Genomic DNA, 14,924 nt, shown 5'->3' with positions numbered 1-14,924 from the left:
CAAATATTTCTCTTCCTTTCTCTCTTTCGTGTGTGTGTGTGTGTGTGTGTGTGTGTGTGTGTGTGTGTGTGTGTGTGTGTGTGTGTGTGTGTGTGTGTGTGTGTGCGTGCGTGCGTGCGTGCGCGTGCGCGAAAGAAAAAAAAACCAGATTCTGGAGAAAATGTGCATCTATTTGTGAGATTGGCTAAGAATTAATAACAATTAATTAATTAAAAGAAGATATTTTTTATGTATAGACGACCTTGCTGTCGACCCGCAGAAGATCACGAAGAGTACTACCATAGAATTTAAAAAAAAAAAAAAAACAGAAAAGGATAAAAATGTGACTAATTTATTGTTTTTTATCTGACTCTCATCCACGAATGGTTGTAAATTTATAATGACGTAGTAGCATCTCTGAGCTATAGGATTGGATTTTAATTGATTTATTTGTTTTAATTTTATGTATATTTTATAATCCCGAAACCTGCTGCAAAGACCAAACAGGGAATTGTTTGCAAGCCATTTCTGGCCTTCAATTAGGGACAATAGTCTCACATTGGGTAATCGTCAACCTAAAGACGACCACACAAATAACCATGCCCGCGGTATGTATGTTATTTAGCCGGTGCTTGTACTGCTGTATTCATCGTCGGTTGAAACAAATCTTTGCGGGTTCCTCGCGTCCGCGACTAAAGTGGAACCGAGGTCTTTTCAATCGAGGATGGCTTCAAGTTTTCGACTGATCTACAGGTGTGCTTTCAAGGTTCCTATTAGAAAGTTAGCGCTTTTAGCGTATAAAACATGCAATGTCACACCAAGCAAGAACGGAAATTTTGATTTAATAATAAATAAAAGATCAATGAAAATATACTCATAAGCATTCTGGTATTGTTTTAGTAAAAGGAAGACATAGACCAGAAACACATTGATATTCTTCCAGTATATTCGTTTAATAAATATTTTCTGAAAATACAAATAACTTTTTAATAAACATGCCTAGTTGGCCGAGTGGTTTGGGTACCCGACTCCAACCAATACGCTGCTATTTCGATTTCCCCCCGCAAGCAGGGATGCTTGTGATTTAGGTTTTACTATTTAACTGACTGACTTCCTGTTCTGAACCATTTGACTCTTAATGAATAATAATTAAAAATAACTACGTATTTAATGGGATTCACGAATGTTTAATATATATTTTTAAATAATACAATTCCAACGCCACTCACTAACAAAGCTGGAGTGAATTCTATGTGCTACCAAACAATACCACTCTCGGAGATTTGTATTTCTCAGCAAACTAGTTAGTTGCCTTATTGGTATTGTCTTGTGGGTGTTTTATTTCTAAAATATCTGCCAGTTCTTGCTTTTAAAGAATGAATGTGTTTTAGTGATGGATCTGGATATTAAATAATTCCCCATCTTTTACTTATTTTTATTTTAATTTATTTAATTTTTTTCACAAATCTGAGCCTTTTTAATTTCTCGCATGAGACAAAAGTTTTGCTTTAATGGTTCTAAAGAAAGAAGCGCCATCTGTAATTTTTCGAAATATTACTGACCAATTTTATATTACTTTTTGACAACAGTAATTTTATTTATAATGAATTTCCTTAACTGAAACTGAACTTATGTTGCTTTCATTTTTTTCAGGCATATATCTACTGCGGACATTTAGTATTTACCTACTTACTGGCTTGTCTCCTGAGCATAATCTTCGAATCACCTTTCTTGAACATCGGTTCGATTTTGGTTACCCGTTTTTATGGTCGTGAAAATTTCAGTAAGCAAAACAAAGGATGAAAGCAGTCTGAACAAATGCAGCCAAAAAACTTTCCAAAGTAGCAGTCTACATCCTGGAGGAAAGGGTAAAAAAAAAAGCCGAGAGTTGTACAACAAATATTATTAAAGAATTTTTCTTTTGTGAAGAAAAATAAAGATTTCGTTTTTTTCTTGTTGTTGTTGTTGTTGGACAGGTTTCAAAACAAATGTAGTTTTATTGCTACACCAAAATAAAACTATACTCAAGACAACACTTACTGTATTTATATATATAATCAACACGAGAAGCCACAAAACAATTAATACGAATTTTTAATTTCAGGAATTCGTTCGCTTACCTTGTCGTTTTCATACTCTTTCACTCTCATACGTATCGTTTCTACAGTTTTTCATATTTGTCTTATATCAATCGTGTATCATAGAAGCAGGACTATTCAGTCCATTCCAAAATAAGAGAAATAAAATTTAGCCATCGAATTATCGTTCCCGTGACCAACCAAAAGGTGCTCTCGATGCCGACGGAACTCTGAAATGACAGATAGGCCCAATTCACTGACGCGGGATCTTAAACCTGACTGCCAGACCAGAATGGAGACCGCGTCTTTGTCACGAACCACTTATCATATGCCGGATTTTCTTCTTGAATATCTTACAGTATATTTAAAAGGAGATCTGATTAAGAAAACTTTCGAAGTGTTTGGAATATGGTTAGGATTGATTGCGGGTATTCTGGTAAGGAGATGGGCATTTTGTGTCCGATTGTTGCCAACAGCAAATACCTGAGGATTTCTTAATTTCTAACGCAAATATCCCCGCATTCCTGGCACTCTCGGGATTTTTTTTTTTTTGTCTCATAGAAATAGTTTTGTCTGAGAAAAATGTAAAAAATTTAAACGGTTCATCTTATGCTTGGTTATTTGATACGGACTTTCGAAAACATGTTCATAATTATAGACATACTTTCAGGTTTAAGCAAAGGAGTATCAAAAGCAACTCATTTCATTTCAACATCTGCATGAGCAGGGACAGAAAGGACGAGGAAAAAATTGGAAATCTCCTTGGTACCTATGAAGATCGATGAAAAATTTTTGAAATGATCCAGTTGTCCATTTTCAAACATGGGGGAAAAAGCAAGAAAAGCAAGAAAGATTATAATCAAGTATCAGGGAAATTCAGTAAACGCAGAAAACAGATATTCCCATTAAAAATAAAACTAAAATTGCGTTACTAGAATTCAAAGAGTTTTTTAAATATTAATATTTAATATATATAAACATTAACAGAGTCCAAGATCGGTACTATCAACATAAGAAGCCTGAATGGCAAAGAAATGGTGCTAGCTGAAGAATTGGATAATTACCAGATAGACATAATAGTGGTGAGTAAAATAAAAAAGACAAAAACTGCTGAGATCTTTCTGAGCAATAAATACAAAATATTATATTCAGACAATGAAACTCAAAGAAAAGAAGGAGTAGCTATGGTACTGAACACAAAATACGAGGCTAATCTTCTTGAATGGCAAGCAGTATCAAATAGAGTGATGTGGGCAAATATCAGAATATTGGACAATGAGATTGTTTTGTGGCTATGGTCCCACAGAAGGTCCTACTAAGATAGAAGTGGAAGAATTTTTTTAAAGCTTTATAGAAAGCAACTGACACAATGTAAAAGGAAAACTTGGTCCTTGTTGGGGACTTAAATAGCAGAGTAGGAAATGATTGTCAGACATACAAAACTATTTGAGGAAAATTTGGAGAAAATAGCAAAGCTAATAATGGCAGCTACCTGTTGGATTTATGCTCAGAACATGGACTGGTTATTACTAACACAATGTTACAACATAGAAATGGGCACAAATTCACATGTAGAGAAGAGTCAAGGAATAAGAAAAGTCTCATTGACTATGTTATTGTTAATAGTGATGTTTTCTCCCTGGTGCAGGACACCAGAGTGTACAAGAGGATTTGAAACTGCAAGTGATCAGCATTTAGGTTTGAGCAGGAAAAAAATTGAATTTCATTGAAAATAAGCACATGTAAGAAAGATTTAAAGCGAATAAAAGTTGAGCAGCTCTCAGATGTGAACTGTACACTAAAATACGCAAACATTATTCAAGAAAAACTGAAAGTGTTTCAGAACAGGAATCAAACTGTGGAGATTCCGTGACAAATCCTGAAGAAAACATTGATTGATTGATTCAGCCAGAGGGGCATGTGGTGCGGTTGTCTGCAAGGATAGAAAAATCAGAACTCCATGATGGGCATAGGAAATTAAAGAGGCAGTGAAGGAAAAGAAGAAATAATATTAAAAGTTCCTGGAAAAATAAATCAGCTTGTGCTCTTAGAGAAATACACAGACAAATGTAAGAAAGCTAAACATTGTATAAAAACTAAGTAAACAAATGTCATGGAAAGACTTTGATGAGAACATAGAAAATAAATATCAAGAAGGTGCCAAGATATTCTGGAGGTCGTTGAAAAAGCTCAGAAATGGAGGGAAAATGTGTTGTAAAAGGAATTAGAGTTGATAAAGGTGAGATGAAAACTGCAGAAAAAGATATCCTTAATGTATTGAGTAATTACTTCGAAAAAGTGTTAAATGAAACAATCAGTGACAGCAAGGTGGGCATGCAGTCCGGAAGGTGGAATGTGGAAAGGCAGCTGGAGTAGATGATATTCTACCAGAAATGCTCAAGTATGGAGGTATGAAAGTCTTACAGTGGCTGCACTGCATAGTTCAGAAGGCCTGTACAGAGGGACGAATTCCTGATGATTGGAGTAGATCTCTAATAGTTCCCATATATAAAAAGGGAAATAAAACTGAATGTGAGAATCACAGAGGTATTTCCTTACTGAGTGTTCTTGATAAGATTTATGCGAGTATACTTGAGAAACGGTTGAGAAAGATTGTGGATGGCAAGCTTGGTGAAGAACAAGCGAGATTCGGGCCAAATAGAGGCTGTCAGAATTAGATTTTCATTTTACGACAAATAGTTGAGAAATCATGGGAATACGAGGTGTGGCTATTAAATGACGAGAATGGTTGCAAAAATGTGGTTTATTATTACAATTGTACAACTTAATTGTTATCCCTTTCAACATACTTCCCTCCGCTATCTATACACCGTTGAATGTTGTTAGAAGCAGTGCTGCAAGTCATCAGGTGTTATCTGCTTCAGTTTTCTCCTTCACCTCATCCACTGACTGAAAATGAGTGCCCTTCAATGCGGATTTCAACTTTGGAAAAGGGTAAAAGTCGCACGGAGCTATGTCCAGTGAGTAAGGTGGATCGTCCTCTTATCAGTCATGGGATCTTCTTATCAGCCAGATACTGCTTTACAGACAGTGCACTGTGGGCTGGAGCGTTGTCCTGATGGAGAATCCAACCGTTGTTCTTCCACAGATCGGGTCTCTTCTTCCTCACTCGTTCTCTCAGCTTGGCCAGAACCTCAAGGTAAGAATTGGTTAACTCTGACCCTCTGGTACCCATTCAACCATTATCACGCCATTGATATTTATATAAAAAAAAATAATAAAAAATAAATCAGCATTGCCTTCAGTTTTGACTTGCTCATTCTTGTTTTTTTTTTTCATTCTCGGTGACGTGGGAGTTTTCCAGTGCACCTCCTGCAACAGTCTCAAACACTCGGTCGGCGATTTTGAGATTAACGCGCTGCTCGAGGTTAACGTTAGTCATTATGAAACACGTGTGAGGTCGCTTTGCGACCTCACATGTGTTTCTTTTATAACTGCCTACAGACTAACTACGAACGACAGCGAACAATGCTTATATCAACTGCTACGAGTGCACGATTCACAGCCACCTTGTCTCGTATTTAATAGCCACACCTGGTATAACAAAGATCTGTATTTAATTTTGTAGTAAAACATTTCAGCTACTTAGGCACGATTTTTAGTAAAGATGGTAAGTTAAATATGGAAATAGACAACAGAATCAACAAAGCTGGTATGGTAGGACGTCAACTGAATAAACTGGTATAGAATAAGAGATAGATTAGTCAAAACACTAAATTAGCTGTATACAAGACAGTGTTCGAGCCATTTTTAACTATCGATCTGAGAGCTGGGTTAGAAATAAAACACTTGACGAAAGAAACCAAAGAAAGAATTTTTTCAAGCCATTTCAAGGTTCATCTATTAATTTTGAATGCAGAATCTTCTGGACCTGCTGTTCTTTCTCTCAGTATCCATTAATGATATGTTTTTTTTTGTTTGTTTTTTGTAATTCGTGTTCCATTTGATATTTAAGTTAGTTTACTTCGTTTCGCAGTTTTTTTTTTCAAGTCAACATTTCCTATCTCTTCAATTAATTCTATTATTTTAAGGTATTACGCACTATTCCAACAATCTCTTCTACACCTGTTGGCATTTATCTAAAGACATCAGTAAAGGATTTTTTTTCTTGTTTTGTTGGGAAGAAAAGCAAATTATACTTATGAAAAAATCCCGTACTTGTTTTTATCGCAAATGAAAAGTTTGTACAATTAGACTTCTTGTATACAGAGGCAGCCAATTTCACGTCATAATTACCTTAGCATCCGACAATGCACAACGCACTGTTTTCTCATAAGTGTATAATGCATTACATACACGCGTGAATCATCTGTCCTAGTCATCCTAGTCCAAGTCATCTGTGACGTTTCTCATAAGGTAAGGCATTATACCCGCTTCAGAAGGGAGTGATGTTATTGTGATGTCAATTGTGATGTTATCGTATCATCATTTTAAATGGGTCTGTGAATGAATTTATGAGCATTGAAAAAACAGCAACACAAAAATACGATTTTTATATTATCTAGATTTTATCTTTCGACGATGACGAAGGAATACTTAGGACCAAGAAGTCTTTTATTACTTTGGAAATAAAAAAAAGGCATAGAGGGCACAAAACCACTCCTCCTCTCTTCATTATTTCATTACTTACAACATTGTATACTCTCTCTTATGGTAGTTATTTTACTCATGAATAATCTAAATAAAAGGACGAGTACTTTTATTTCTGTGTTTAAAATGGAATCGACTATTTTAAAATATCAGTTCTCTCAGAGTGCATTTCTCTTTAATTGCAATATCCATTGTTACAGTTAACGTGAATACAATGAACATTTATCATTTTTATACAAACTACACAACTTTTTTTTTTTTAATTTTCAGGGAAACTACAAACTTTCAACTTTACATTAAATACTAATCCTTTAGGACAATTCATAAGATGAGGGAAATATTCCTGGCAATGTATGAATTTAGTGGGATCTTTCGGATGAGGAAACAATCCGTATTTTTCAGGACATTGCAAATCGTCATCGTCGTAATCATCATTTTTGTCCGTTGTAGTTGGTGGACGTGTTTTATCCTCTTTATAAGTGGTTCTCGATGAAGGTAATTCGGTTGTACGTTCCTCTAGATAAAAACAAATAAAACGAATATTTCATATTTTAAATAAAGAGACATTTTATAATGACATTTTTATATAATAGACGAGGTATAATCTGTTGTACACGAGGCTCGAGTTTTAGAAATTTAGTCCTTTCGTTTGATGTAGGTGAGTTCACCTTCATAGCTCAGTCAGTATAGGCGAAGCTCTTTGGTCAGAAAGACCTGGGTTCCATTCCCGTCAGTGACGTGAGGAACCTTTATCTGGTCTCTTTCGACTAAAAGGTGAGTTAACCGGTCTCATACGGTGGTAGGGGTTTTTCGCCCGAAAACTAGGATTTTTCGTCCCACAGAACAGTCAAACTTTCCCCATGAACACATATGGATGAATACGTTCCAGCCATATGCCCGTCCCGAGCCCGGATAAAACTGGTGTGTGTGGGGGAGAAACAATGGTGAACTCCCCTGTAAAAATCTCACCAGGAAACGATTGCAAGGGAAACCAGGAATATATTAAGAGATATCAGTGAGTAAGCTGCCGACGAGTCCCTGAGCATATCTTCTATTTCGTAAAAATTTCCTTCGCATTGCGCTCAGACAGCGATATTCGAGAGGATAAATGATCATTCATGGGTGGGGGGGAGCTAATTTCGAACTAAGCAATAGGTATTTTCTAGCGATCAATTTTTAACGTTTTTATTGCTTTATCGAATATTAAATATCATTGTATTTCTTTAGAATAAACATTAATAATTCTAATAAATATTAAGCAGTATTAATTATGAAACTTTAAGATTAAGAAAGTTTTGAAGTATTTTTAGTTTTTTCAAATAATAAAATACATTTCAGGTATACCTTAATTTCTTAAATAAGTTAAATGATTATTCGTTTAATTCCATTAAACCATTTAATTCACCCCGTGTGGTGGTCGGGATAAGAATAGCCCCAATGTAGCTCATGCATGTCGTACGAGGCGACTAAAATGAGTATCCAGGGAGGGTAATGGATGTCAAAGCTGTAGCCAATGAAGTTTTAACTGAGGCTCGGCTATTGCTGTTAACCTCCTGCCATGATCAGAGCTTTATAGCTCCATAACGCCCTATCCTCACATTGTCCTTTACAGATAAAGGAGAATATGAAAAGCATTCTTGCTTCACCCATCTAGCCAGTCCTTTTAAGGACCATTTAATTCCTATTATGAGCAACTTTGGGAAATCGTATCCGAAATGAGTTTATCATTTCGCAATAATTATATGTAATATGCTTGAAGTTCATATTTTATCCTAAAATTCCATAGTCTGAGTGAAATTTGCAATTCCGATCAGGCAACTGAGGACGTTATATCCGTATATTTCAGCTGTACGCAGTCGACTTTGAGGAGCAAAAAATTAGACTTTTTGGATGTGATTGTTTGATATTACCCCGTCATATTGATATATTATGATGTATATATATTGATATACAATGTATATCATAATATATCAATATGTATAATGTATATCGATATACATGTAGCATATCAGCACAACTGGTATCAGCTTTATAATCAAAAAGAGTTTCTTAGGTAATTCACTAATAACAAATAATAACTAAAATTCCAATTAATTTACCTATAAATTACATGATCTGCAAAAACTATCATTGAAAGTCTCCATTATAATTGTTTACCTTCATGTAATCTATCTCCACAAAGAAGCATGTGAATATGATCACACACGCCAATGATGTCATCAAAAAATTGTCCTTCCGGACATCTGAATATTGTTGGCTCATAATCCTGGCATTCGTAGTAGAGAAAGCAATATTTTTCGTGTGGATAATGTCCATTCGATTTAACGCATATGGATTTATCCGGTTCCGCTAGAGTTCCAAGCTGTCCTGTAAAAATTAAAAATATTTCCTTCCTAAATAACAATAAAATTCGTTTTCAATGGGAGACATTCAATTATTTAAAAAAGGACATATTTTTACTTACTTTTATTGTAATGTCCCAATAAGAAAGGTTATTGATAAACAAATAGTAATTAAGATCTTTCAGAAAATATATTAGTAATACTAATATACTAATAATATCATTAATAGTAGTGTGCAACACCTGCAAGCAGTCACAGACTCAAGGTGGAAAGGCATTTCGCACTTCTTCTTCTGCAGCTTTTCCCACTTAAGTAGGGTCACTGTTTGTAGTGAGTCTACTCCACAACCTCCTGTCTTGGGCTGTAGCCACACCCAAGTTCTTCATCCTCAAGTCCTCCTGCACCATCTCTTCTTCGGCCGTCCGCGCTTCCTCCTCCCCTGCACATCCATCTGCATAACCTTTCTTCCCACATACTCTTCCTCCCTCCTTATCACATGACCAAACCATCTCAACCTTGCCTCCTGTATCTTTGCTCCTAAGTTCGTAACTTTCACCGTTCCCCTTACATAGTCATTTCTCAGATGATCCTTTCTGGTCACACCGCACATCTACCTAAGCATTCTCATCTCCGCTACTTCCATCCTGCTGATGTTATTTTTCCCTCAGGGCCACAGTTTCCATAGCATACGTCATAGCTGGTCTTACTACTGTCCTGTAGATTTTGCCTTTTAGATTGATCGGTACCCTCTTATCGCGTAGCGCTCCAGCCATCTCTCTCCAGTTCCTCCATCCTGCTTGTATCCTGCATCCCACTTCCTTCTCAGCCTCACCATCCTCTTTCGTTGTTGAACCTAAGTATCTAAAGTCACTGACCTTCCTGATGACATTTCCTTCCAGCTCCAGCTCTGTCTCCTGGCTGCCATTCACTTTGCAACACATATACTCTGTCTTACTTCTGCTCAGTCTCATACCTCTCCCTTCTAGTACTTTCCTCCAACTTTCCAGCTTAGCTGCCACTTCTTCTCTTGATTCTGCACACAGCACGATGTCATCTGCATACAACATAGTCCAAGGTGCGTCTTCTCTCACCTCCTCCGTCACCACCTCCATCACAATATTAAACAGGAACGGACCATTTCGCACCACAGCACATCATTTACAGTACCATCAACCGCTCACTGAGTATTTGTCTATTAATTGCGTGTGTTCCCTGGTCGATGTTCATGTATGTACGAAATCGACTAAATCCTTGGAAAAAACATACATGAAAATCCATCAGAAAGATCGTAAATTGCGTTTTATTCGTTTCATTTATTTATTTTTATATCACTCCAGCTCAAGAGAAGCTGCAAGACCTACAGCAAATAAATGCCATGTGTTGACTAATAAATATTCTCGCTGTTTACCCTCGCTTTATTGCATTTTTCTCCTTGGACACGAACATAAGGCAGATATCTATTTCTCAGTTTATTTCTTTATATTGTAATTATATTTATTTATATTTACTTTTGTTTATTTTTATTTTTACCTTATTTTTTCTTGTGGCAATTAAAATTATTTCTTGGACATAGCTACACGATCGGGTTCTTTTTTTTTTTCGGAATTTTTACCTTTGGCACCAACATATTTGCTTTTCCAGTACAGTTTACAATTCCATAAACTGTAGTAGTAGTAGTAGTAGTAGTAGTAGTAAGATAAATGACACATGGTCTTTCGTTTATTTGGGTCTAGGTGAGAATCTCTTCTGAGTAGGACAGAATTTCTAGGTCATTTCGAAAGAAATGTGCAAGATATTTATTGAGTTTAATTATATTCACTTTCTTTTAATTCTCGATGTTAAAAAATCTTTGTCCTTTCTCAATATCTTCCACTTTTTGACAAATACCTACTTTCATTTGTAGGTGAGTTAGCTAGTCTCATGCTGCTGTGATAGGATTCACATCCCTGAAACTCGGTTTTTGTCCGACAACAAAGGAAACCAGTCAACAGAACACAAACACAGGTCACAGAAAAAAGAATACTCTCACACACACACACACACACACACACACACACGCGCGCGCGCGCGCGCGCAGAGGGCCAACCACCTTATTCTGAAGTTATGGTCACGAAATCCAAGGATATTTGAAAGATCGTGTACGCAAGTCCTGTTAGAGCCAATGATGATGATGATGATGATGACTTACTCCTGACAATGTCAGAAATAAGTAAGTAAGAGCTTTTCTTTTTCTTTTAGAAGAATTTCTCTTATTCAAGGGTTCATAAAACTTTGGCATTACTTTATCCTAATTTAATTCTCCAACTGAAAAACCCATAAAGTTAATTGTCTTTCTGAATGAACAAAAAAATGTCTCGCCCTTTATTGCACACTCACTTGACACAGTAGCATTGATATATTTCTGGTTGTCCTTTAAACTTTTCTTTTTTGGTTAGTATTAAAAAATGGCTGATAAGATAATGACACGAGTCATTATTTCACCCGTATACGGTTATTTTAATCTTATACGAGTTGTTAAATTTCACACAAATATCACATATATTCATTGTCTTAAACATAAGATCATTCAGTGTTTTTCACTGTATGTAGTAACTATAGTGTCTAATAAGCAATTATTTTGTTGTATCTAAACGAATGATACAATAATAGTGTAACCTAAGAGACGGGCCACAACTGCTCAAAAATCCTATAATACAACAGTAGTTTGAAAAGGAAAAAACCACATGAGTCGGAATCTGTCCTAGATGGTTATAAATGCACACAACCACGTCTCTACTCTTTTGTCAGCTAAAAGACGCACCTGAAATACTATGAGGATTTAACGGATAAAGTGTGTCAACTTCCAAATGTAGTTGTTCCACGTAGATGTAGATGGTAAGACCAGTGTATGTGTGTGTGTGTGTGTGTGTGTGTGTGTGTGTATATATATATATATATATATATATATATATATATATATATATATATATATATATATATATATATATATATATATATATATATATATATATATATATATATATATATATATATTACGTAACAGTGAAAAATCACAGGAATGTATATTGATGCTGTTGGTTTTACAGTATAGTTTAGCTGACTTAGAAGAGAAATGTGGCAAACCACAAGCCCAGGTGGTTCGGGGCTTCTTCCATATGTATGAATATGACTTTACCGTACTTCATTAGTCCTGATTGAATGGATCCTAATTCAGTTGAAGATCTGTGGGATGAGAGGAAAGCCCACCAAAGCCCACTCTGAGTCAACTATTTGATATGAGATGAATATTTGCAGGAACCTTCAAGTGAAAGTTGGCTCACGCACGAAGGGCAGTTCTTTTTTCGTAAACCCGAGTTTTACCCATTCCTATCCTAGTAATAATTGAAAATTCGAAGTGGTTACTTGGCCGCAGCCTGTCATTTAGTATAATATATGAAAGAAGATGGGAATTCATCACCAAAATAGTAAACGACGAATGCATGTCAATAACCTTATTATTATTATTATTATTATTATTATTATTATTATTTTAAATAGCAAACAATGCTTTAGTGGAGAATATAATGTATACTAATTTTGAAATATTAGCTTGTTTTATTTTATATCATTTGTTTAAAAAAAGTACAATAAAGTATATTTTCCTGGTTATAAGATTAAAGCGGCTGATTTGAGTTGAACTATTAATATAACATGATTTCACTTAGAAAAGTTTTTCATAACTGTTTATCGCTTAACATAGTCGATTAGAATCGTTGTGTTTTTCTGCAACCATTCCAATTATCAGATGTGTTGTTTAACTCGCAATATTAGTGGAATATAAAAATCAGGGCACCCATAAGTATGTTTGTCTCCAGACATTAATTCAATAGAATTAATGTCCAAATATTTGGATCCCCATCCCACCAGGTCCAAATTAATGAATTAAGTTAAAAATGAAGCGAAAACGATTTTAGAATTGTAAGATGCCTGCTTGTACATCACAATTAACACACTGCTCACATTTTTCTGTTCACTAAACTTTTGTTTAGTAATACAATTCATACTTTGGGCACATCACCGAACCCCGAAAATCAAAAACGAAACTGTATTTGTAAAAGTATCAGTACGTAAGGGCGAACAATTCGATAAATAAAAACATTGGAATCAAGTTTCAGAGCTTAGATACATATACATACAGGATGAAGTTCTTATAAGAACTGGGCAATGGACTGAGTCCTTGACTCTTTATCCCGTCATCTGAATGAAGAAAATCTGTGTGGATGGAGAGTTATTGAGCTAAAAAGCTCTAGTCATGACTGGGTAACAGCAATAGCCGAGCCTCAGTTAAAACTTCATTGGCTGCAGCATTGCCATTTATTATATTACCCTAGGAGTCCTAAGAAGGGCTTTAATCACATACAGGATAATTTATATTAAAATTATAAATTAATTTATATGGTGTGTAAATTTGTTTATCTAATCACAGAAAATTTTATAAAGTTATAATATTTTCTTAATACTTTTTAATGAAACATTAATGTTAATATATTGTTAGTAGTTCTTTATATATTATTTCTAACAAGAAGTGATTTAGTATTTGTGTAAGCAAGAAATCAATATTATATTTTGGTTTGTCAATGTATAATGCGGGAAAGCCAATGTTCGTTTCCTCCGAAGCTATATTCATAACAGCAGTTAAGCGAAATATAAAAACATGAAAACGTAACTAAAAAAAAAAACTTCGAAAAGTTTAAACATATAAATAAGGGATTAATTTTATTTAAAAAATGAAAACATTTACATACTTACCTCCAGCTATAAACAGTATCACAATAAATGATCTCATATTGTCCATTTCGATCTGAAATCCACTGAGGCCACTTTAAAACTAAAGAGAAACTGTGTCGGTATTTATCTTTATGGAGATATCCGGTACCTTTTTTTTTTTATTTATTCACGTCATAAATAGCACTGATAATCTTATCACTTTTTCACTTTCAGGATTTCGTTTTGTCAGTAGATGCCATTCATATGTCAATATTATCTACATTTCCTTAAGATAGGATTTAGAATTAATTTATCGTGTTATGATTATCTTTGCAGTAGCCGGATCTTCTCTCTCTCTCTGACATACACACACACATGCGATTTAATGAGATTCATTGTAATCATCGAAAAAAACCGAAGAACTGTAAAGACGAAATTATTTTACACACACACACACACACACACACACACACACACACACACACACACACACACACACACACACACACACACACACACACACACACACACACACACTCTACAATCTTGCTGTTGCCTAAAATTAACCTCACATTTCTTTTTCTTCTAATGTCTTTTATTTTATTTTTCAATTAAAGAAGTTAAAAAATGAAATGCATTCTCAGCCAAGAGCAACATTTTTTCTTCTCTTGCAGTATTGAAAATCTTGTCGAACAATTTTAATAAGTGCTTGAAATAGTATGCAAAATATATTGAGAAATACTAAAAGTCTTCTTGCATTTCCATATTTCATTAAAAAAAATTGTTTTTAATTTTTTCTCATATTTACTTGGTTATAGTTGTGCAGTGCTTAGTAGCCATTTTGAAAGGTGATGGCAATCAAAAGTAAACCTCGAAACCAATAAGAACTTGGATTCGGATTTCGATATTAAGAAGGATAATAAAAAAAGAGGCATAATCACATTTTCCATTGAAATCCTTCTGTCTATTGAAATATAACTTGTCATAAAATATTTATTAATGCTTTTCCTTGTTTATAATATTAATAATTTTATTATTTAAAAGCATGAAATAAAGACTTATGGAGAAAATATCATTATTGTTGTAGTTATATTTGTATCATCCTACAACATTTTAAGCCGTTTTTCTTAAACTTGTGCCTTTTAAAAAATTAATTAACCAAAATAAT

At 34.7% G+C, this 14,924-nt stretch overlaps 1 protein-coding gene across 1 annotated transcript; it reads right to left on the bottom strand.

Moving 5' to 3' along the window:
• Positions 1 to 6,817: 6,817 nt before the first annotated feature.
• On the bottom strand, positions 6,818 to 13,889 carry LOC150104012 (protein obstructor-E-like). The gene is made up of 3 exons (XM_090397247.1): positions 13,799 to 13,889; positions 8,826 to 9,035; positions 6,818 to 7,184 (listed from the first exon to the last, which is right to left on the bottom strand). Exons 1-3 carry the CDS (start codon positions 13,842 to 13,844, stop codon positions 6,928 to 6,930), a joined length of 513 nt encoding a protein of 170 aa, XP_090253373.1. The 5' UTR covers positions 13,845 to 13,889; the 3' UTR covers positions 6,818 to 6,927.
• Positions 13,890 to 14,924: the final 1,035 nt, after the last annotated feature.

The sequence above is a fragment of the Typopeltis vanoorti genome, chromosome 8, assembly GCF_054136105.1.
Source record: "Typopeltis vanoorti isolate ZY-2024b chromosome 8, IOZ_Tvanoo_1.0, whole genome shotgun sequence".
Taxonomy (NCBI): domain Eukaryota; kingdom Metazoa; phylum Arthropoda; class Arachnida; order Uropygi; family Thelyphonidae; genus Typopeltis; species Typopeltis vanoorti.
The sequence above is the reverse complement of the archived record's forward strand: the minus strand, read 5'-3'. Positions and strand labels throughout refer to the sequence as shown.